We start from the raw sequence: 24596 nt of genomic DNA on the forward strand, positions 1-24596 counted from the left end.
CAGAGTCCTAACATTCCAAGTACCAAGTTTCCAATCGTTGTCCTTTTTCGTTTGCCTAGGTCTATACCGATTGTTCCGATTCGTATCATTCTCTGCTATGGACCACACTGGGGTCTATTTTATGCCAACTAGTACGGGTGTACTGCTGGTACGCATTGCCCAGCCGTTTACCAACCTTATTATATTCTACTAATTATGATAAATCGATGAATGAAAAACCGGTTAAATTGCACCATTAATCAACGTTGAAGAAAAATCACTATTTATTCCATTCGGACTGTGTATTACTCTGCAATTATTATCGATATGCAGCCAAGAAGTGCGAATAATGGTATATATGTCTTTCCTACCAATGGAATCTTTTATATGGGATATATTTTTGGCAATAAAGTGCGTGGAAATATTTCGGATCGATCATATTTTTGATCATTATCGATCTTTTTAGAGTAGAAAAAGTGCCGATGTAGAGTAGGACTTTCTTCTGGGGTGAAGTTTTCGTAATTTTAGGAATCAGTAACACAGTTCTGTGCGTGCTGTACCAAGTTTACTATGGACACAACTTGGGTTTAGTTTCTGCAGAATGTACTCCGATAAACTGCGGTAAGACGTAGTCCTGCATCAAAAATCACAAAATTCAATTCCAACCCTTAAAACAATTCCTGCTTTTGTGTCATTTAAGCGAATTCCGATAAGTACGACGGCGGCGATAACATTTAAACCGGTGCCTTACCTTACTTTTTGCAGCGGGCGACAGATCCAATTGATTTCGATTCCAGTCAGCAGTTTAGTCGGAAGCTTTAGTCAGCTTGGTTGGCGAGATTACGAGGTGTGATGTTAGCTCTCCCTTTTTATGTGAGACTAGCCGCGAACAGACGTTAGAACGCGATAAAGTATCGAAGAACTAAATTAAATTCGCACTTCAGTACTAAATGACACATTAGTGCGAGTTTTTTTTGCTTCGTTTCATTGCGTGACTCGATTCAGAACGATGTAGACGTAAACGCGTAAATGTGTGTTCAAAGATAAGATCGAAGAGAAAAATCATCAAGTGTCTTAAAATGAGTTTAGAAGAACATTCTACCAATCAGGAGGAAATCACCGAAGTTCTAAAATGTGTGACGTCTGCAGTAACAAAATTTCTCCCCTCCATTCATAAATTTCAACATGTAAGTTTTGCAAGCAGAATAATCATATGCAACAACAATTACCTTAATTGACGGTATGATTTATGATTCTTCAAATACACATTTTTCGCAGTAATTCGATTGCTTCTACAGTGATTTGTTCGATAAGAAGTCACAATAAAACGAAATTATTAATGAAACAACAAAAAGTCGGCACGCATTGATGATAACAATTGTTCAGTATCGCACTTGCCACTTCGCTTTTTTGAGGTGTGCCAGAGTCGCTGTTCAAACCCAAATGTGTTCACACCTTTTCCCTTGATGTGTTAACAAATGACACGTCATTAATACAAACTACATTCGGAAACTACCATTATTACCGCGTACGAAAAACCATCATTAATTTTATAGTGAATGTTTGCTGCAATACGTACATTTCAAAGGTCGAATTTAACGGTTATCTTATGAACTAAACCTTTTTTACTTAAAAAAACACGCGACCCTCTTATCAGTTTGTAGGAATATGGCATAGCCGGAAATACAGTGTTAGAAATATATAAAAAAAAACGTTGGATACAAACTCGTTTAATCGTATTGGAATGCTATTTTGTGATTTATTTGGAGAATTAGATCTTGTTCAGCTGTTAAATAGTTTAGTACCCTCTTCTGAGCCTTTGACCCTCAGTAAAGGTCAAAAATAGTTCTTAATAATTGAAACTTTTCGATTGTTACCAACTGAAACAAATCTGATCATGGTGTCATTTTTTCATTCACAACACTAAGCGTGGTTCTGTTATCGGTAAACATCTTCCATTACTCGTCAATGGAGGTGAATATTTTTACGGCTGGGTATTTGTTTACGAGCTCGACATGAATCCCCCTAATGAGTTTGACCGGTAGCGTTTCCTGTGGTAAAAATTAACACGATACGATTTAACATCGGTATCGGCCACTCGGATTAACATGTCTGCTGTTCAGAATCAATTAATTAAGTCATAATCCACCAAACAATGGTGATCGGAAAAATTTTGTCAATGAAATTTCAATTTCAATTTTGAACTGTCGGTTGTAAGTCTGCTATCGCTATCGTGAATTTCTGCTCCTCAGTATTCATGACAGCGTTTTCACCTCCACAATTCCAGTCATGACTGAGCTTTTGGATTGTTTGGAATACAAAAATACAAGGATCTTTCAATCAAACGGATTTAGTGAACAGCTCAAGTTACATACGTCCAAAATCAAGTTCAAGGATCTGCGGGGTGCAGAGAATACGGTACAGCAGTCTCGCCATTGATTTGACCTACACCACACACCCTTGTGTTCGAATCGAAAACCAATCACCGTTGCAAGTATCCCGCGTGTGTATCACTTCAAACAGCGGAAAGACCTCAGCGGGAGGTTCTGTACTGCCATAATGGAGGGTTCATGTTCAGGGCGAAAGCTTTTACTCCTTCCTACAGAAGATTTCAGCAAGGAAAAAAATTCCAACCTCACTCAAGCATTTCCAGCTTGAGACGGTACCCGGTCAGTGTTCACTCTTCAGCTAGTGTCGGTTCGGTAATGACAAGTTCCTCGGTCGTGGAATCTCTGGTCCAGCGAGTGGTCGAACGGAATTTGGTGTATGTGAGTCCGGAAGTTTTTGATCGAGAACCGAGTGTGAAAGCTGCTACCAACGGTGCCGGGTCCGTAGTGTATCAATATGGGATGTACGATCGGAGCTATGGTCGATACTGCCAGGAGAATCCACTGGAGGCTCATTATTACAGGAACTATAACTACCGGTGTCCGGTGCATGCGAGATATTTGCCGCAGATTCCGCTGAAGCAATACTATACGACGGACGGGGAGTACATCTATCGAGTACTGTGCGGGTTTTGTTATAGTTTTCAATCATTTTTTCTGATTACTAATCAAAGTTTGTTTTTCAGTGTATATGAATTAGAAGTTGGGTTATAAATCTTATGTTCATTGACGACCATATTAAATTTTGGTAGCAAAATCATTTTTGAATCGAACCTTGATATTTGGAATATTCTCTTTAATATGAGTTTTTCAACTGATGATGGTCTTAGTACTAAATAAAACTCGTAATATTATCGACTCAGAGTTTTTCACCAATACACTGGGACACGGTTATATGGGAACAAAGTGATGGTGTTATTTACTCGCTCAAATTCACTTTTCATATTTTGTATAGGTCCCGTGATAACTATGTGTTCAGATCGATCGGTAAATCCATACCTTGTATGAAAAGTTCTACTTTTCCAACACTTCTCTGGAGTTCATTTTGAAGTAAACTTTTTCGACACGCATCGTAGCTGCTTACGGTCTTCAGAACGGTTTTCCCATCATGTAAAGAGGGCCTCACAAACAAATTTGCCCCGGGCCCCCCACCGTCTAAATCCGGCCCTGGGTACCGTTAACTGATAATTTAGCTAAGCTCAACGCTCATCCGCCAACTCAATATTCGCTAAATGCTAAACGCTAAACCCTTATTAGCGGAACTTTCACTAATCGCTAACTTATGAATTAGTAGATTGTGATAAGGTTACATGTATTGCTCATAAAAACAAACAAAAATAATAACTTTGTAGTTCTATTTACAAGAGGTTAAAAAAACAATAAACTCTTGAGAGTTTTTTAATAAAAACAAAGAACAGCAAAAGTGATTCTTCTTGTAAGTGAAATATACACAACCCGCAATAAGTTGAAAGTTTGAATATCGTAGCACCCTCCAAACAGCTTGGCATCACCTGAAATAAGCAGATATCTAGACCTACAAAGTTGTGAACCCTTGCCAACTTGTTCAGATAGTCTAGAAACTGAAGGGTTCACGGGATAAATTTAGTTCAAAACACGCGAAACTACATCCTTGCTAGAGCCACGCAACTGTATAACAACCGATGTTCGAAATACTCAATCCTATATGCACATAAACTAGATGCTCTTGACCTCTTGAACGACTTTGCGGAAGATCTCAACTCTCTAGGTAGTGAGATTCTTAAGACGAATCAAACTCAAAATACTCGCAACTATATGCACATCAGCGTTATGTAGCTATTGAATTTTGAAACAAACTTGATACACCGGTTGTTAAAAGCCCTTGACCTCCTGAAAAACTTTGCTTAGGACGGCAACTTTCTAAATGGTCAGATTCACGAGATAAATTAAGTTCTAAATACTCAAAACTACTTGCAGTTTAGCGCCGTGTTCCGATCAGATTTCGAACCATCCTGTCCCTCACTCACAAACCCTTGACCTTCTAAACAACTTTGATGAAGACTACACTCTCTGGGTGGTCGAAATGACGCGATGGAGTCACATAAATCCACCCTTTTTGGGTGATGCTAAACTTTTCGATGCACCAAAAATTTGATTTGAACTGCACTGCAACTTTCAGAAGTTTTTGTCTTGTTAAATATTTAATCCAGATAACCTCGAGCGTGTTTTCCAGAATTTTCCTTGTACAATAACTCGAAATTCCATTTTATGGTTAAAAAACTGACTTGCACTTGAGTCATAAAAGAGCGGAATCTTAGACAATTAAGACAATCGAACGTTCATCATTTGAAACAATTTGTTTACTCCATCAGCAACTCATAGTTTTTCAAAATAGTTTTTTTGTCGCTTCTCTACATTTGATAAAATATTCCAAATTCAAATTGCTAGAAGAAGAACTTCGATAAAAGGTACCCTCTTCATAACGTACCATCGATATAGCGTCACTCGATATAAGGTACATTTTACCTCGATATAAGGTATGTACATATTTTTATTATGTTACAAAAGCTCCAGAGTTGGTATTGAAACTTTTATAAACAACCTCTCAGTATACTACTGATGGTTTAGGGAGTGCCCATAAAGCACGTTACATTTAGCGGAGTTTGAAAAATCGTGTAATTTTGTTTTATTTTCGCTTATTTTACGTCCGTATAGTTGCGGGTTATTCATACAAACAATTGTTCCGAAGAAATGTGAGTATTCCTCAGCCTCAGCAGCGAGCGCTGTAGGTACTCCCTGAATAACAGCCTCAGACTCGGCTTACTAGGGAAATTTCGCGGGTCCAGGAAAATACTTGTCTGAGTCACTATGCGTATACACTCTTTATTTCCAGCTTTCGACCCCCACTTCCTTAACTCTAGCTAACCTTCTAATAACTTTTTTTTTCTCCGGGGCCCCGTTTCAAATCCTGCGCACTTTCCTCCTCCTCGTTGCTTGTTTAATCCAAAACAGCGGGGTTCTGGGGAATATGCGTTGCTTTTTATCCTGATTGGCTAACTGGTGACGAGGCAATTGTTAAGGGACAAGGAGAGTGCCTTACCTGCTGTTCACTATAGCCACACACTTTTGTACTGTCTCCTTAGAGTCGCTTGTCTTCTTGCTTTCAAATTTTCCACAGGTCGTGACCGTTCAATTCGGAATCTGGTTACTAAGTGAGTGTAGTGGCTACAACAGGTCATTCCTACTTGTCCTAAGACATTGGCCTCGTCTAAATTCTCGCGCCAATAATCGTAGCCGCGCTTTTTCTCCATCTGTCATCTATATTTTCGGTGCTGGGTGCTGGTGTCCGATACGATGTGTGGCGGGCTGCGTGCTTTAGGGTACAGTGGTCTAACTTTGGCCTGTCTGTGCAGGTGCGTTGGGGGTGTGAGAGCAACCCACGACAAACCCTTCCAGTAGGTATTGCATTGCATTTCCTATGCCAGTGATTCATAACTACCAGCAATCCCTACTACCTTTACTGCTTAGCTAGCAATGCTTACAGATACTATTAAGCTAGAATGAAGATGAAAGGTGCTATGAAATTAAGTTCCACTTTTTGCCTTATTGGACCACTGTGCACTGTTGTTGTGCCAATTACCGACGTCCGGAGAGGCCACTTCACCAAGGACCCTAACTTACAACCCGTTGATTGATGAGCCGGCTTCGCTTTTCCCCTTACCAAAGGCTTCGCGAATGCATGATCCCAGAGATTTTTCGCCTCAGAAAATCTCCCGGTGTCGGCTAGGATTAAATCTAGACCAGTTGGGTAGGTTGTGACTGGATCAAAAAGAACATTGAATAGTTTTAATAGCTTTCCGGTTGTTACTTTTTTCAATATGTTAAATATAAGATAATTTGTTAGAGAACATTTATTATCAAGTATTTTAGTATTATTGCATTTTATTTTTTAACTGAAAAAAAATGAAATTTTATAGATAATTATCAATTCCTGTGAATTTTGGTGCCCCTAAAGTAAAGCAAAGCCTTGGTGCTACATTCCGTATCGGAACTCGACCTTCTGTTTGTTACACACAGACTTCGCAGCCAACTGTTGAGAGTACAGGACAATTGCGGGGCCAGCGCTACGATCCTACTGACACTAACAGTCTCTCCTGAACCGAGACTCGAACCTACGACGACTGGCTCGTTAGGCCAGCATCGTATCTCGAGACCAGCTGGGAGAATATTTTGGTGCCCCTAGTCAATGTAAAACTGTGTCGAAAATCCCCAGAGTAATCTCTCGCCGGGTTCGTCGCTTCTACGTTTACTTACCTACGAAAAAACTGAGGTTTCTGACAAAGTTATCTTTGCTAGGAGGCTGCTATCCTCCAGTCGCCTCTTATACCTATTATGCGGGAATCCTCGTTGACAGCAAACATCCAACGAAAACGGAGTTTACTTTGAAGTCGACGGCCTTTATCGGAATTCCTGCTAAACATAGTTTTCGCTAATCGTTTCTTCGGTATTCTAGCTCCATGCCCAGTCCACTCTGACCTGTCGTATTTTATCCGCTTGATTATATCACCCAATTTGTATTCCGGTATCTTGCATACCATGGTTCTTGCATCTGCGCCAGAAACCATTTTCCAGTTAGCCACCAAAAATTGTCCGCAAGATTCTACGCTTAAATACGCCAAGAGCTCGCCGGTTAGTCCGTGCTTCATGGCCATCGTAGGAATCAGTGTTTAATAGACTGCTAGTTTTGTATAGATTTGCAGGCTGGGAGACCTCTGCTGGTTACGCAATCGAAGGCCCTGTTTGCGGCCGCTATCTGCCTCTTTATCTTACGGCTAACCTCATTGTCGCACGTCACCACCTGTACCCAGGTAAATGAATTCGTCGACTACTCTAAATGATTCCCCATCTATCACCACCGTAACCCCAACATCCGACGGGTTACTGCGCTTTCTATCAGCCACCATGTACTTCATTTTGGCAGAGTTTATGAAAAGCCCAATTAAGGTTCTCTGCACGTCAGTTTTCCGTATAGCACTTTCTAATGCGATGTTGAACAGTAACCGGCTACCCTAACGCTTGATGTGGAACCATCCAGGGTAGTACGAACTAGTCAAGTATTTCGGTTCCTGATTCCGCTATTCTTTCTGTAGAAGCTCCTTGCATTGTGTCTGGAGAAGCACGGAGGGCTGCTTCTCCAGACACGATGCAAGGAGCTTCTACAGAAAGAATAGTGGAATCAGGAACCGAAATACTTGAGCGGCTCAGGCTGTTTGATATCTCCCTACGCTCTGACGTATCGCAACCGTAGTCAACATGTGACATATTTTGCGGTTTCATTCGTTGAACATGGTTATAGCAGCTATACCCAGAACCTTTACGCTGTGTTCCTGATCGTACCATGGATATGTCTTCACTGTTCGTTCAGGTCCCCTTCAACTTGCTCATCGATCCGCCACTCTTCCATTTGATAACCGCTGGATGTTCAACCGTATCTTTTTCTTTGTCCTTCATTTCAATACGTTGAACAAACAAGCGCGTATAATGAACACCGTGAAATAGTGGTCCGAGTCAACGTTTTGGCGTTTTTAACGACCTTACGTCTGTAACGTCTGTTAAGTGCCGACAATCGATCAGAACATAGTCGATCTGAGAGCAAGCCACCCCATTCGGGTGCATTCAGGTGTGCTTACGGATATTCCGGCGTGCCAAATAAGTGCTATAGATAGTTATACCTCTGGTTACAGCGAAGTTTATAAGCCTCAGGCCATTATCAATCGTAGTAGAGTAGAAGCTTTCTCTACTAATTACGGGACGGAAGAAGTCTTCCTGTCCGACCTGCGCATTTGCATCTCCGATGACGATCTTGATGTCATGTTCTGGGCACTCACTGTACTTCTTTTCAAAAAGATCATAGAACCCCTCCTTCTCGTCATCGGGTTTATCATTAGTCCATACACATTGATTAGGCTGAATTTGAATTATTTGCCATCAATCCCACACTTCATCTGTTTCCCAATTAGCACGAAACCGACTCCTCTTTCTTCATTCACGCCGCCACTGTAGTAGATGAGGTACTTAAATGAAGTGTCCGCAATAGGATCTACAATTCCCCGGAATCCACGTTCTTCCGTATTCGGTCATTGCACCTCCTGGATAGCTGCGACTTCCACATTCAGCTTTCTAGCCGAGATACATGTGAAAACCGATTAGAGTAGAGTTCATGCATTCCAAGTGCCGAGTTTCCAATAATCGTTGTCCTTTTTCGATCGCCTAGGTCCATGTTTGTAGTAATTCATATTCGGTATTAGCATTGGCCGATACCTTCGGTATCGATACCGCGAGGCCTGAATATCGGTATTTTTTATCGATACAACTGACGTTGATATTAAGGCGGATCGATAAATTCGCCCCGATATTTTTCGATACTGAAGGGAAACTATAAAATTGGAGAATTTACGGATACGACCAATTGCCTGAATGTCTTAAACAAACAGCGCAGAAATTCGACTCTTTTTGTAAAAGACATTAATAGATTGCATATACCCGCGCACTTCTAAGATGGTTTTCCTGCCTCTTGCGAGAAAAATTGTTTCGCAAGTGACAATACTGTTTATGCAGAGCAAAATCGGAATCGCCGCGTCACTCACCTGACAAGTATTTTGTGGTGAATGACTTAGTATTTCAATAATTATACAGCAGTCTTTTTATGGGAAGCAAGCCATGACCGAAATCGGACGCAAAAATTTTTCGCTCGCATGTTATATCGGAAGAAAAATTGTTTAATTTAGTTGTTGCATGTTCGTTATAGATGTTATCGCGGAGTGAGTTTATTTTCTAAATTTAAAATTGTTTTTTCTTAGAAAAGTTCGCGGATGGTTGTGCGAGGCCGTGATCAAGATTGGCCAGCTGGTTCCTGCTTTGAAATCATCACATTGTTTGGTGATTTTCGGTTATTTTACACCTAAAGATATGTTAAACATATATACAGGTGTTCTATTGAAATGTGCTGAGTGCGAAAAGTGTGAAGTTCCACAAAAAAAGTGAATTTAATTGTGAAAATTGAATATAATTGCGTTGCTTTTTAGATTCACCAAAATGTTTATTTTTTCTTGTTTTTTTTCTATCGCTGTCTTGGCGACGGTTTGAAAGTGTGGAGTGTGTGGTGTTATTACATACAATAAGGAGAGTGTTTTTGGAGCAGCTGCTCCACATAGTTTTATAGTGATTGAATGCTCATTAGGGATTTATTCATTGGCATAGTGCAAACTATATTTGGCTTGTATCTAATTAAACTTGAAGTGAAAATTTGCCAATAAGATCAAAACCATGCATCGCCGTTTACAGTGTTTATGTGCTATCTCTTTTCAACGAATGAAATGTTGTATGGATTAAACGAGTGTGTGAAGGCATACATGCATGTTGCCACTGTACTTCCATTTAAAGAAAAGTCCAAAAACGATGAAAACAACTAAAAAATGAAGCGATGAAAGCTAAGTATACGTTTTGTCTTGTCTGTATTGTAAAGTGATATTTTGATGCTTGTTTCTAGTTTTACTATATGTGAGAAAACAGATACAGAGAGATTTTGATTTCATCGTTGAAATTGTGTGCGCGGTATTTTTTTCCGCAGGGTTTCAGTAACAAGTTTTATTTTTGTCCACAAAGTGTTAGTGTGGTTTGTGGAGTTTGGAGTATGTGTTTCTCAGGAATCATATGCTTTGATTTTTTGATTGTTCTAGCTTTTGACCAGTTGTTTTACATAATTTGTTATATTTTTGACTAGTTCGGCACTTTGTCAATAAATTTAAAAATATATTCAGGCTTATATGTATATTTGCTTTTATTAAATTGTTGAGGCTTTGGATGCATGGAACATTGCCAGTTTTCATATTTATTAGGCGTATTAGGCGTACATTGTTAAGAGATAATCGACGTAAACGCCGAGTTCCTGCGCGTATGTGTCGGCCGGGGGGATTAAAGCGGTTGTTCGTAACGCTTCGGTGTAAACGCGTATTCAGCCCGGGCGAGTTTTGCTGATATATGGACTTCCGGCGTGTGGTGATTTCGCGAAGTGAACCCAGATATTTCATCATATCTTTCTCATCTTCATCAACGTTAAGTCGGAGACTGCTCGCGCGTTGCATCTAAATTATTACATCGGAAATCGAAGTAGATTTCGTTTAGTCGATAAATATCATTTCAACCCCCGCGTCGGTACCTTCCATGAGGTCGTATTATCTACAGATGGATCAACAACGCGCAATAGTTTTAGGTATAAAGAGCATCACCTTACGAGGAGATATACGGTAATTTTAAGTTGTATCGGTTTAGTCAAAAATCCTGTATCCTCGCGTACGTTTTATTGTTGCGGTGTTACATTGTCAAACTAAATAAGTTCGAATCACATTATGAATATCGTGGCGGATCTAATAAACTTGTAGACGCGGCACTTGTTCTGAAGAACCCGACATTAGCGCATCGTTTACCAAAACGAACCCTGCTGTATACCTTCCCCTTTATCCAACATCCCAGTGATTTCTCGTGGAAGTGCAGAGGTGTTCTCGGCTTCCAATAAAGCGAGTATCACGTCAACATATTCCTATACAAACTCCTTCTTTGACCTGCATTCGGATGCGGCCGGCGCTGGTATTGCCTAATATAAAGATTTAGGTCACCTGTTTTTACACATTGAGAATGCATGTTGGTCCCAAACATCATCTGTTGGTTCTTTGTGTAATTACAGCTGATCTGGCAATAACGGAGTAGCAACCGCGGGCGGTCAATCATGCTCATGCTCATGCTCAATTATACAGCAGTCTTTTTATGCGAGGGTTTTGTCTCAAATTTTTATGAAAACGCGTAAAAAATGACTAAATTGAGTAGAAAAGATAACTTAGAAAACCGTTCTAAAATGTTTTAGCTATGTTTAAATATAGGACTGATCAGTTTAAAAACCAAAATGCAACATTTTCACCAGAAACTGTGATTTTTTCGTAAAACAAATAACTCTAAACATAAAACGGAAGCTTAACTAAAATTATGGCAATGTCTTGTACCGTTTTGGAGCATTGCAGAATGTTTCTTGTTCTCTATTTAAAATATTCTTAACATTGTTGAACTGTATAAAGAAGATACAGTTTATAAATCATCTCCTCAACACTGCAGGGACTCTTAATATTTTTTTTTTGTAGAAAGGCGGACAATAAAGAATAAAACCCCACAACTTTTGTGCTGTCCGAAATTTCAAATCAGGCCGCAGACGTGCTTATGTTATTCCACTGATTTGTATGTGACATATAATTCCCAGCGTGATCCCATTAGGTCTATTGACCGCAGGGATACCAAATGTGCAGATTTGTCTACAAAACGCCGATTTTTTATTCTTATACTTGCGCAGACTTTCTCGAAATCTTTGCAGATTTCTGCAGACTTTTGTTTACGCAAACGCATTTTTTTTTTCAAATCACAGCCAGATTTTTTTTAAATTTCAAGCAGATTTTGTCAGTTTTCTGAACAGTTGCAAACTTTTTTAAAAAACATCTGCCATCTCTGACTGACCGTAATGTAGATAAAAAAATGCTGCTTTTCATAGACCTGTTTTACGTGGCGTGTAGAATATCGATACAGCTGATATCGATACTCCGGGTCCAATATCAACCAGGTATCGATACGACCGGACAAAAATCATCGATGCTCGAGTATCGATAACTTTGCAGATTTTGTCCAATGCTCTTCGGTATGCTACCTTCTAGCGCTGCAACATCTATCCTCGCGACGTCTTAGATAAAGCTGGCAAGGTACCGTGTTTCATGATTCAACCCAGTCCGGGTCAGACGCTGTTGTACACCGCCTCTGACATGGGTAGACAGCCTCGTACGACTCTCCTTCCTTATCCCCGATATCCGCTAAGGTTACTTGTATTCCAGTCGGCACCTCTTGGAGGGTGGGATAAGAGTTGCAGAACAAAGTTGGATGACCACAATAGGCTCTCAAGTGACACGTGTGCAGCTATTTACCAACAATTTTTACCAAAAAGGAACTGTGATTTAATCCCGCTGTACATGCCTGAGGTTGATTTGACTTTACAGCAGCATTTAAAACTTTAGATACGATTGATTGTTTCTATTCAAATGTCTGTTAGCCATGTTTGTCGTCCTCCAAGCCACAACCACAGGATTCAACACGATGCAACGTATTATGCTGTTGCGTGGCTGAGAGTACTACACTCTATCGGTTCGCCTCCACTGGTTACCAAAGGGATATTCATTCCTCGTGCACTCTTATTATATATGGAACAAAATGTCATTACGTAACGTCATGAAACTAAAAGGATGATATAATTTGCAAAAGCGTGGTAATTCTTACAACATAGATATAAAATTAATATCATACCACAAACTTTACCTTTTAGCACTTTACCTGTCGATCGAAACTTGGTATTCGAAATGCAGTAAGATACTGACAGCAAGATTAAGCATTTGAAGAGGGCACATTTTCGTCACACTTCTATAGCATGATATAGCATATAGCCCGAATTTAAGGGGCTCGTCCTTCCGATTCGAGGGGCCCCCTCTTCTGGACCTAAATAACGAAAATATTTGCCTCGGGCCCTCAGCACCTAAATTCAGCCCTGGTCTCACGTAAAAATGACCAACATAGCTCAGAGGACACTGTTTAAGTAAAATTGCAATTTATGATTTTTTTAACGTTTTTCCAAAAAATACATTTTATTTCCTGCACTTTTTCTATTAACATCAAGTTTTCAACCCAAACCGTAGCAATTTTAAGCTTCTTAACAAAGGTTGGTTGAATGCTTTAGTCAAATGTTTATAAGAATTTCGAAAAAAAAATCCAATAATAAAACGATAAACAAGGTTGAAGATTGACAAATGCATAGATCTAGAGAAACGTGTCTTCCCACACTGAAAAACATGCCCATTATTTTCAACATTAACAAGCAACCAAAAATAAGCTGCTTAGTTTCCTGATAAATTGTACAGATTAAAGAGGCCTTGTCAAACTAAGTTTTTCTTAGTTATCCGTCCCTCTCTATATAATTTCTCATTTTTAATGTGAGTTTGGTCAATTGATGCGTATTTTCGTGCAAATTTAATAAAAAAGAGACTATTGATTCAGTTAGGATTTTCAGTTATCGAACCTGAATTTGAGCTTAACCTTGAACAAAAGCACATTTCGTAGTTGCTCCTCCATAAAGGATTTGAGCTAGTGAAGTTGCACTAAGAACCACCGTAAGATGGTTAATTTGGGAATAATTTACCATTTTCAATATACAGCAATTCAGTAGCTTTGTGAATATCGATTACGGCGCTGGCTACGTCCTTACGGTCGGTTAGCGACGATAAGAAGAATGCATTACAATCGTTGTTGTCAGAAGCTGAGTTTATATCTGCATCTTAACGACTATAACGAAAAGGAAGGTTACTTTTCTCACCAAGTCACCCTTTTCTTTACCCGCCTTATATAGACTCTACTGCTCTTCTTCACAGAGCCTCGTTAGTTACCATGTCAAGTATCAGCAATTATAACTGCCTGGAGAGGTATTCATTCACCTGTGTGTGATTTTTCTGGAGTTTATCGTTAGTGGAGGTAGATGAGAGGGCCTGAGAATAAATCTATACGTATCCGAACTCTGTAACCTTGAGGCTACGAGCTCCACTATTTCAGTTTTCGAATCTGAATTACGAAGTGGCAGATAAATTCAAACTCCTCATTTTTTTGAAAATTTCACAACATATTGATTTCAGTATGAAACAACAAAAGCGATCATTCACCTTTCAATTTTCTCCTCTTCCTTCTTCACAGCTTGGCGAAAAGGGCAGCGGCTTCCGAACCCGTACAGACGTCCAGGACTACTATGTTCTACGCAGCCAGTGTCTCGAAAATGGATCCCTCTTCGAGGATCCGGAATTCCTAGCGACATCCTCCTCGCTGATGTACTCTCGCCGTCCAGATCGACACTATGAGTGGCTCCGTCCGCACGAGATCAGCGACAGTCCGGAGTTCTTCGTGGAAGGTTTCTCCCGCTTCGATGTGCAGCAAGGTGAACTGGGCGATTGCTGGCTGTTGGCTGCCTGTGCCAATCTGGCTCAGGATCAGAAACTGTTCCTGCGAGTAGTACCGGAGGATAACAGCTTCGAAGAAGATTACGCTGGTATCTTTCATTTCCGCTTCTGGCAGTACGGACGATGGGTCGATGTGGTAATCGATGACCGATTGCCGACTTACCGTGGCGAGCTGATCTATATGAGATCGTGGGAGAAGAATGAATTCTGGAGTGCCTTGCTGGAGAAAGCGTATGCGAAGCTGCACGGGTCGTATGAAGCATTGAAGGGTGGCACCACCTGTGAAGCAATGGAGGACTTCACTGGAGGTGTTACAGAAATGTATGATCTGAAGGATCAGACGCCACCGAATCTCTTCCAGATTATGGAGAAGGGATTCAATCGCAACTCGATGTTTGCCTGTAGTATTGAGGTGAGTTGCTTTTTGAAATTTTACCCTCGCAAGTTGTAATTTTAAATTTTGTGTATTTTATTTACAGCCTGATCCTAACGTAACGGAAGCCGAAACTCCAGAAGGCTTGATTCGAGGTCATGCCTATTCTATAACCAAGATCCAGCTGGTTGATATTGTAACTCCATCTACCTCTGGTAAAATCCCGCTTATCCGTCTCCGTAACCCGTGGGGAAATGAAGCCGAATGGAACGGCGCTTGGAGTGATCAATCTCCGGAATGGCGGTTCATTCCGGACGAACAAAAGGAAGAGCTTGGCCTTAGTTTCGATGTAGATGGAGAATTTTGGATGTCGTACCGAGATTTTATTCGATACTACGACCGTATTGAGATCTGTAATTTGAGTCCCGATTCGCTTAGCGAGGAACAAGCAAACCGGGGTAAACGGCGGTGGGAAATGTCCACGTTTGAAGGCGAATGGGCCATGGGAAGTACTGCTGGAGGATGTCGTAACTACTTGCAAACCTTCTGGCACAATCCCCAGTATGTCGTTCATCTGGAAGACCCGGATGAGGATGATGATGAAGGCAAGTGTACAGTTATTATCGCCTTGATGCAAAAGAATCGACGGTCACGACGAAACATGGGCGTGGATTGTCTAACGATTGGTTTCGCGGTGTACCGTGTTACCGAGCGGGATTTGGCCCAAAAACCGCTGAAAATGAATTTCTTTAAGTACAACGCGTCAGTGGCACGTTCGCCGGCCTTTATCAATTTGCGTGAGGTCAGCTGTCGCTTTAAGCTGCCACCGGGGTATTATCTGATTGTGCCGTCAACCTTCGAGCCTAACGAGGAGGGAGAATTTTTGATTCGTGTGTTCTCTGAAAACAAAAACTCAATGGAGGAAAACGACGAAGAGGTCGGCGTTGGCGACATCGACGATAGGGTGAGTGTCATTTGTCATTGTTCGTTTAATTTGTAAAGGAAATCTATGTAGATTGCTAATTCGGATGAATCAAACTCCAAATGCGGCTGTCACGATCATTTTTTTCTGCATATAACTTCATATATGGTGACGACTCATTATTTTATTTGGGCCTTTCCAAAGCTAGATCAAAATAACCACAAATAACTTCAAAAAACAGTTAACAACTACTTTTCAAAACTTGTTATGACTTAGAAGCCCCATTTGAACAATTTGTGGTTAATTTTTCAAGCTCAGTACAACATCCTTTACGACCAACAGCAAACACCTAATCGATTTTTGCTTGTCAGGCCAACCACGGTCGTGATGCTTATGGATACGTAAGTTTAGTTCGGTGCCCCTCTATGAATTTTTTTTCCTTGCATGATTTTCGATCCATGCTTCTTTCTCATCATTCATCTTACGCACAATTATTTGATCAATCGCTTTTCTCTACTTTTGCTCTAGATCGCACCAGAAGTTCCGGTCCCGTCGCAACCGTCTCCCCAGCGCCAGGCCATGGAACGTCTCTTCCTGGAGGTGGCCGGTGCTGACGGGGAGGTCGACTGGATGGAACTGAAGCGCATCCTGGACCACTCATTCCGTGATGGTGAGTATTGCAAATGACCTTATTTTTTATTTAATAATGGGAAGATTTGGTCTTTGGATCTTAAAATGCACCCAGATATTGCCGTGGGATGTTCGTACGTTACGTTACAATTTCTACTGATTTCTTGCACCTTTTAGTAAAGTTTCTTAACTGCTAGTTATTTTTTCAATTTTCCTTTCCCTATAGGGTAGAGTATTTTCAAATGGTTTTCTATGCTAGATATGGTTATTAGAACTGGTAGCGATGATTTTTATGTGATCTTCCGTCTTGAATGGAACAAGTTTGTTATGGAACACTGTAAAAAAACTAATCATGCCATAACATTTGTCATTGGAAATATTTTTGTATGGTCAAAATTAACTTCACTAATACTCTAACCTGCAAGGAAACAAATACATTAAGCGTGGCGGAATTAACTATTCGTCGTCCCCGTCAAGTTATGTTTAGTCCTGGTTCGATGTTCAGTTCGTTATTCGTCGCATTTTAATATAATTTAATTTATGTTACTCGTTCATCTTACTAGTTGAACTAGAATCTCATGTAAATTTCCCACTATCTTTCTCTTTTCCCATGCAAAATATGTTAATTTTATGATCGACAAAATCAATTTTTCTGAATTATTCTCAACCAAAAAAAAAACCACCGCACCTCATCCCACAAACCCACAAACTCCACGTCCTTAAAACATACAAACACAAATACGATCGCGAATCCCCACCACAACGACCGGCGCACGTGAGTATTGTTCGGAACAGATCTGCCCAAATCTTCGTCGGTGAACGGACTAAACAAAACGCACGCCAGCCAACAGAATGCGGCCAACTACGACGGGGGCGGTCAAGACGCGGGTGGTGGCCTTCTGGCCCAGCTATGTGGACTCCTGTGCAAGGATACACCCCTAGCGGAAGCGTTCGGGGCAACGAACGGGCCGGCCGATACCAACGGAAACATTCAGAGTGAAATTATTCCCATCCAACACGGTGAGAGATGTTTTGTGATTTTTTATGAAACAGTTTTTTTCGTTTTCAATTTCAGGTGTTTTTTTTCTGGGCTATGGGTTTTTTTTTGTAACGTTAATATTATGGAAGACGAGCTTAACTAGCGTTTGCTAGGATTTTAAAACAAGAAAATCAAAGTATGATTGAAAACAGTACTGGTTTGGTTTGCTTTATTCACATAATGAATTACTTCCTCTTGCTGAATAATAAGTCAAAATGATACAACTAATAGACTAAATATGCGTGTCTATGTTAGAATTTAGCTTTCGCATTTTTAAACTATAAAGTTTTTTGAGCTCACTACATTTTTTTTACTTGATTTTTTTAATTTTAATAATTTTTCATGTTTTCACAAATTTATTTCTATAATAACTATCTCTTTTTCGAATTCCAATTTTCGAATTATAGTTGTATCAACATGTATAAACTGTATCGAAATCTATATAAATCATGTACAGTATTTTACAGGTGTTTAAACCCATAAGAACCCTTGTTTCAGGATATCTTTCTAGTATCTTGTGATTTAATCCTGATGTAGCGTTTGGCTTGCTTATATTGCTTCACTACTATAGATTGCTTATACAATTTTTCACGCTTATAATTGTGTTGTTATGGAGGGTTAGGATAAGGTTATTTCTGTTTGTTATTGTTTTCGGTTGTTTATAGTTGATTTGAATGTTTGAAGAATCGTTCAAGTTATTTTAAACAAGATTTCTACGAATTATACACATCCGTTAAATTTAAATAACAAATTTGTTTGAGGTTGCCTTTTCAGGGGTTACTTTAACAAGATTTATGAAAAATATTTACAGTTTCAGACTACCAGTGTATGATGTAGCTATATATTCAAGTACAAGACTGATTTAAGGGGTTATATACCTTTTTGGTCGAGAAAAATGAGGGAAGTTTGAATCTATTTTTAAGTGCATAGCACCATTTTCATTGCATCAAAGGGGTATTTTTCTGAAAGTACAGTTTATCAACAACAACAAAATACGTTTGATTTTGAGATATACCAATTATTACTCGAGTAATGGCCTTTTCTCCCGAAACGCTATTTTTTTGCAGAGGCTTGCGGTGATCCTGATAGAGACTCAGTGGATCAACCGAAATAAAAAAACTCATATTATTTCATTAGTTTAGAAGTGTGCCGGGTCCTTTTTTTTTCTTCATCTATAATTTATTTGACACGGCACAAATACAATTTAATGTTTAACGGCGCCAATTATATCTGGTAGCTTACTTTCTAAAGTATCTTAATAACTAAAAGCAATTTTTTTATCCTCGCTGCCGACTACGAGCTGAAACTAAATCTAACTTGAAGCTAGAATGTTTTGCATTAAAAGCACTGATTTGTTGTTTGATGGCTTTCCATCGCCATAGGTAAGCAGCATATTGAATATGTTCCGCTGCTGGGCCAAGATATTACGGACTGGCATATTGGGTTGTCTCCCTCGGGACCTGAGAGTATCGTGCGGGTCTAGTTGCTGTTTCCGGATCCGGGGTCTTAACGTGTTCTTGTCGTTTGGTTGGATGTAGGCGGAAGGGAATAGGATTAAACTGGGGCGTGGATGGATTTCAGGAGAACGTATATAAGGGACATGTAGGATAGGTCACGGCTCGCCAAGACATCACGAACAGGAACAGCCGGCTGCCTACTTTCGGCCTGCAGGGAAGCTATTAATTTAGACCTGGCGTCAAGGTGTACAGGGCATGACCAAACCACATGCTCTATGTCGTGATAACCCTCACCACAGGCACAGATACCACTTCCCCGAGCCCAACACGACGGAGATGCGCGTCAAATCTATAGTGATTGGACATAAGCCGGGACATCACGCAAATGAAATCCCGACCTACATCCAACCCCTTGAACCACGGGTTCGTCGATACTTTGAGGATTTTGGAATGTAACCACCTTCCCAATTCCCCTCTGGTCCAAGCATTTTGCCAACTGATGATCGTATTCTGACGTACAAGTGCGAAAAATTCATTAAAAGCAATTGGTCTTTCATAAATATCACCGTTTGTTGCGCCCACCTTAGCCAAAGAGTCCGCTTTCTCATTGCCCGGTATCGAGCAGTGAGAAGGGACCCACGCTAAGGTAATCTGAAACGATTTTTCGGATAAAGCACTCAGATGTTCCCGTATTTTCCCCAGGAAATACGGAGAGTGCTTAACATCTTTCATCGATCGGAGAGCCTCAATGGAACTGAGACTGTCCGTAAAGATGAAATAATGGTCCGTGGGCATTTTTTCGATAATCCCTAGGGTGAACTTAATTGCAGCCAATTCTGCGACGTCAACAGAAGCAGGATTATCGAGCTCATGGGAGACGGTTAAATTGTTATTGAAAATACCGAAGCCAGTGGACCCATCAAGAAGTGATCCGTCAGTGTAGAACATATTGTTACAGTTGATGTTTCGATATTTATTGAAAAAAATTTTGGGGATCTGCTGCACGCGTAAATGATCCGGGATTCCACGAGTTTCTTCTATCATGGATGTATCGAAAAACACATTAGAATCAGAAGTATTTGATAAGTCGACACGATTTGGAATATTCGAAGAAGGGTTAATATTTTGGGACATGTGATGGAAATACAATGTCATAAAACGGGTTTGAGAATTAAGTTCGATTAACCTTTCAAAATGTTCAATCACGGGACGGTTCAAGACCTCACATTTGATAAGAATACGAGAAGACAGGCTCCAGAAGCGGTTTTTCAATGGTAGTACTAAGACCTCCAAACTCATCGTATGGGTCGACTGCATGCAACCTAAGGCGATACGCAAACAACGATATTGTATTCGCTCCAGTTTGATCAAATGTGTGTTTGCTGCGGAGCGGAAGCAGAAACACCCGTATTCAATAACAGACAATATCGTTGTTTGGTAAAGCCTTATAAGGTCTCCTGGATGGGCTCCCCACCATTGTCCGGTTTTTGTACGAAGAAAATTCACTCTTTGTTGACATGTTTTCATCAGATACCTCACGTGACAACCCCAGGTGCCTTTAGAGTCGAACCAGACACCAAGATATTTGTGTACCAAAACCTGAGAAATCGTTTTACCCATTAATTGTGTTTGAAGCTGAGCAGGTTCATGCTTCCTAGAAAAAACTACTATCTCAGTCTTCTCCGGAGAGAATTCGATACCTAGCTGTAAAGCCAAAGCAGACAAATTGTCCAAGGTATCTTGCAATGGTCCTTGCAAATCGGCAGCTTTGGCTCCTGTAACAAAGATTACACTGTCGTCTGCAAGTTGTCTTATCGTGCATGAATTTGCCAGACATTCGTCGATGTCATTTACATAAAAGTTGTAAAGAAGGGGGCTTAAACATGAGCCCTGGGGAAGACCCATGTAGCTAATGCGAAAAGTTGCTAAATCGCCGTGCGTAAAATGCATGTGCTTTTCGGACAACAAATTGTGCAAAAAAATGTTTAAAATTGGAGAAAATCCTTGTCGGTGAAGTTTACCCGAAAGAATGACAATAGAAACGGAATCAAAAGCCCCCTTAATGTCCAAGAACACAGACGCCATTTGTTCTTTGCGAGCATACGCCAGCTGAATATCTGTTGAAAGCAACGCAAGACAATCATTCGTCCCTTTGGCACGGCGGAAGCCAAATTGAGTATCCGATAGTAGGCCATTTGATTCGACCCAATGGTCTAAACGACGGAGTATCATTTTTTCCATAAATTTCCGGATACAGGATAGCATTGCAATCGGCCTATGAGAGTTGTGATCAGAAGCTGGTTTCCCTGGTTTTTGGATGGTGATCACCTTCACTTGCCTCCAATCCTGCGGTACAATGTTTTGCTCCAGGAACTTATTGAACAAGTTCAACAAGCGCCTCTTGGCATTGCCGGGTAGATTCTTCAACAAGTTGAATTTGATTCTATCTAACCCAGGCGCGTTATTGTTACAGGACAGGAGGGCAACTGAAAATTCTGCCATCGTAAAAGGTGATTCTATCGCGTCGTGGCCCGGAGACGCATCGCGAACAATATTTTGCTCAGGAACAGAGTCCGACATACTTTCCTGGCAAAATCAAATATCCACCTACTTGAAGACTCCTCGCTTTTGTTGACCGTTACGCGATTCCGCATTCTTCGGGCTGTGTTCCAAAGAGTGCTCATCGATGTCTCCCTCGACGTCTCGTTCACGAACCGACGCCAATATCCGCGTTTCTTTGCTTTAGCCAAGCTTTTAAGCTTGGTATCAAGCTCCGAATACCGTAAATAGTCGCCAGGCATACCTCCCTTCTGGTAGGCCAAAAACGCGTCGGATCTTTGCGTGTAGACATCGGAGCACTCTTGGTCCCACCACGGAGTGGGAGGCCGTTCTTTAATCGTTACGCCGGGATATTTCTTCGTTTGGGCTTGCAACGCGGCGTCGAGAATCAGGCCCGCGAGGAGGTTGTATTCTTCAAGTGGTGGATGATGTTGAATCGAATTGACCGCTTTTGAAATCATTTCCTCGTATAACTTCCAATCGACATTCCGTGTGAGGTCATACGGAATGTCAACTGGTCGCATGCGAGTTGACCCGTTATCTATCTTCCATCTATCTATCTATCTATCTTCTTCTATCTATATTTATCTATCCATTCTATATATATTATATATTTATATATTTTATTTATTTTATATTTATATAAAAGAGAAGTTTTGTATGTATGTATGTATGTATGTTCCAGCATAACTCTCGAAGGCCTGAACCGATTTCAACCAAACTTAGCATACGTGATCTTTGTACAAAGGAAGTGGTCATAGAAATATTGGATAGGGGAAGGGGTCATCCTTAAAGAAGAGGGGGTCAAAAGTAATGAATTTTCATACATAGAGGAAACCTTTCATTGAAATTCGATGATTTTCGGGCTCTTGGTCATGTTCGGAAACCGGAAGTTGATGTCCAGAGACCGGAACATGATGTTTGATGCCGTATTCAATCCAAGATGGCAACTTCCGGTTTCTGGGAAGCCGTTCAAAACTGTGGAAAACGCTCACAAACCCCCCAATGTTGGTAATTTCGGAGCAAAAATGACTCCTAAGAACCGGTTCTCGGTGTCTGACGATACTTTGAAACTTGGGTTGCCGACTTCTGGTTTCCGGAAACCTGCGAGAATCAATAATTGAATTATATACTTGACAATATGGGTATTTTCGGAATCGGAATGACGTTGTCATACGAAAATCGATCATATATTTCCAAATATTGGCCTTTTTTTAAACGTAGTGACGTCTGTTCGCAGCCGAAAATCGATTTTCGTGCAAATGTTTCTAGACAGGTGTTTCAAAACATCCAACCTGCTTTGATCCGTTTTTGGAACGATTTCTTGACATATTTCTTGCATAATTTGATAACGGAGAGTCCAATCTAGCGTTTTGGACAAAAAATATGTTTGGAAAAGTTGCTGAAGCTCAACTTTTACCGAATAAAAATTTGGTTAATAGCATCGATCAAATAAGAAAAGAGCTCCTGAAATCCAGCTATTTATTTAAAAAAAAGGTTTGTTTGTATGTGTGTATGTATGTATGTATGTTACAGCATAACTCTTGAATGACTGTACCGATTTCAACCAAACTTGGCATACGTGTTCTTTATACAGAGGAAGTGGCCATAGAAATATTGGGAAGAGGAAGGAGCAACCCCCAAAGGAGGAGGGGGTCTTAATTGGTCAGAAAATGATTTTTTTTCATGCATTATGGGAACTTTCTGAATGAATGCGATAGTTTTCAGGCCATTGGTCATGTCTGGAGACCGGAAATTGATTTCCAGAGACCGGAACATGATGTCGAAAAGATAAAGGGGCAGCTATCAAAGAGGGAGGGAATCTTAATTGATAAGAAAGTCAGGTCTTTTAGTGCCCTATGGGAACTTTTTGAAAAGGTACGATAACTTTCATGCCCTCGGTCGGTCATGGACAGAAGTTGATGTCTAGGGACCGGAATATGATGTCCGATGTTTTTCTATAACAAAGATGGCGACTTTCGGTTTCTGGGAAGCTGTATACAACTGTAAAAAACGTTTACAAACCTGCAAACATTGGTATTTCCGGAACCAGGATGACCTTTAGAAACAAAAAAATAAAAGTCCAACGACATTTTTAAAATTCAATATGGCGACTTCCGGTTTTAGAATTTTATGAAACATGAATATATGCTCTGCAATATGTATATTTTCGATAGCAAGATGACGTCCAGAATCCAAATATTTATGTCCGGTACAAATTTTTCAATCGTACATGGCGGATTACATTTTCTGGAAAGGTTACTAGAATACAGAAGAAGGCTTGGACGTAATATTGAAACGTTTTGAAATCAATTCCGCGATTTTTCCTTTCTGTCAAGCTGTGTAAAACTGAGTAAAATGGTTAAATAATGTCAATATTTGTAGAAAGAGGATTATGTTCAGAAAATGACCACGGGTGTACAACGCTATTTTCAAATTCAAGAAGTAAAATATTCAAATACTCCCTGATATTAGGTTCATAGGTCAAAGCTGACTCCCCAAAACCGAAAATTGGTGTCCGAACGTTTAGTATAATGAGGGTTGTTTTTCTGCATTGGAGATTATTCAAAACTTGAGGAAAATTTGGAGTTAGTCCCCGTATCTTCAAATTGTTAATTAATTCATGAATATTGATGTTCAACTATAAGGATGATATTGATATTGTTTACACAAAAAAAAGTAAAAAGAGAAGACATAGCAAGCAATAATTTTAACTATCAGAGGTCAGCTTAGGCTATTGATTATGTAATTTCAGTGTAATTTGAGTTTATTGTAAGTTAATCGATACCGTCGAAAATGCTGATAAGGCAATGCATTTTCCAACGGAATTTTTGAACTCATTCGACCCAGCTGGAATACCTCGGCATCAATTGTTAATCAACGAAAAAGGTGGTATATAAGCAAGTTTATAACTAAAATAGAAATATTATTTGAAATGATGGGTTGGAAAAAATATATGGAAATATAGAAAATTATAGATAAAGCAGAACTTTTTACACGAGCAAAGCCGGGTACATTCAGCTAGTTAATTGAAATAAGAATAGGCAAATGGTCGCTACCGTGAGGATCGAGGATTACCTTCCATGTGCAATCCAACCGTAGCGACGTCGAACATAAGGATAGATCCAAAGCGCTTGGGCGCGCTGGAGGTTTCGGGATACGTGTCATTTCGCCGTTGTTTAAAATAG

The 24596-nt window shown here is 40.2% G+C and overlaps 1 protein-coding gene across 6 annotated transcripts in view; it reads left to right on the forward strand.

The window, feature by feature from the left end:
- LOC129723744 (calpain-A-like) overlaps positions 1-24596 on the forward strand; it is a 74249-nt gene that overhangs the window by 32752 nt on the left and 16901 nt on the right. For 2 of the 6 annotated variants that reach the window (XM_055678142.1, XM_055678146.1), the window contains 5 exons: positions 14169-14840; positions 14908-15765; positions 16095-16124; positions 16252-16393; positions 17149-17373. In XM_055678142.1, the coding sequence (XP_055534117.1) occupies positions 14169-14840; positions 14908-15765; positions 16095-16124; positions 16252-16393; positions 17149-17373 (1927 nt within the window). Of the gene's footprint in view, positions 1-799; positions 1167-14168; positions 14841-14907; positions 15766-16094; positions 16125-16251; positions 16394-17148; positions 17374-24596 lie in introns of those variants that run through there. The other 4 variants (XM_055678147.1, XM_055678144.1, XM_055678143.1 and 1 more) reach the window with 4 other exon arrangements.

This window comes from Wyeomyia smithii, chromosome 2, assembly GCF_029784165.1.
Source record: "Wyeomyia smithii strain HCP4-BCI-WySm-NY-G18 chromosome 2, ASM2978416v1, whole genome shotgun sequence".
Lineage (NCBI taxonomy): Eukaryota > Metazoa > Arthropoda > Insecta > Diptera > Culicidae > Wyeomyia > Wyeomyia smithii.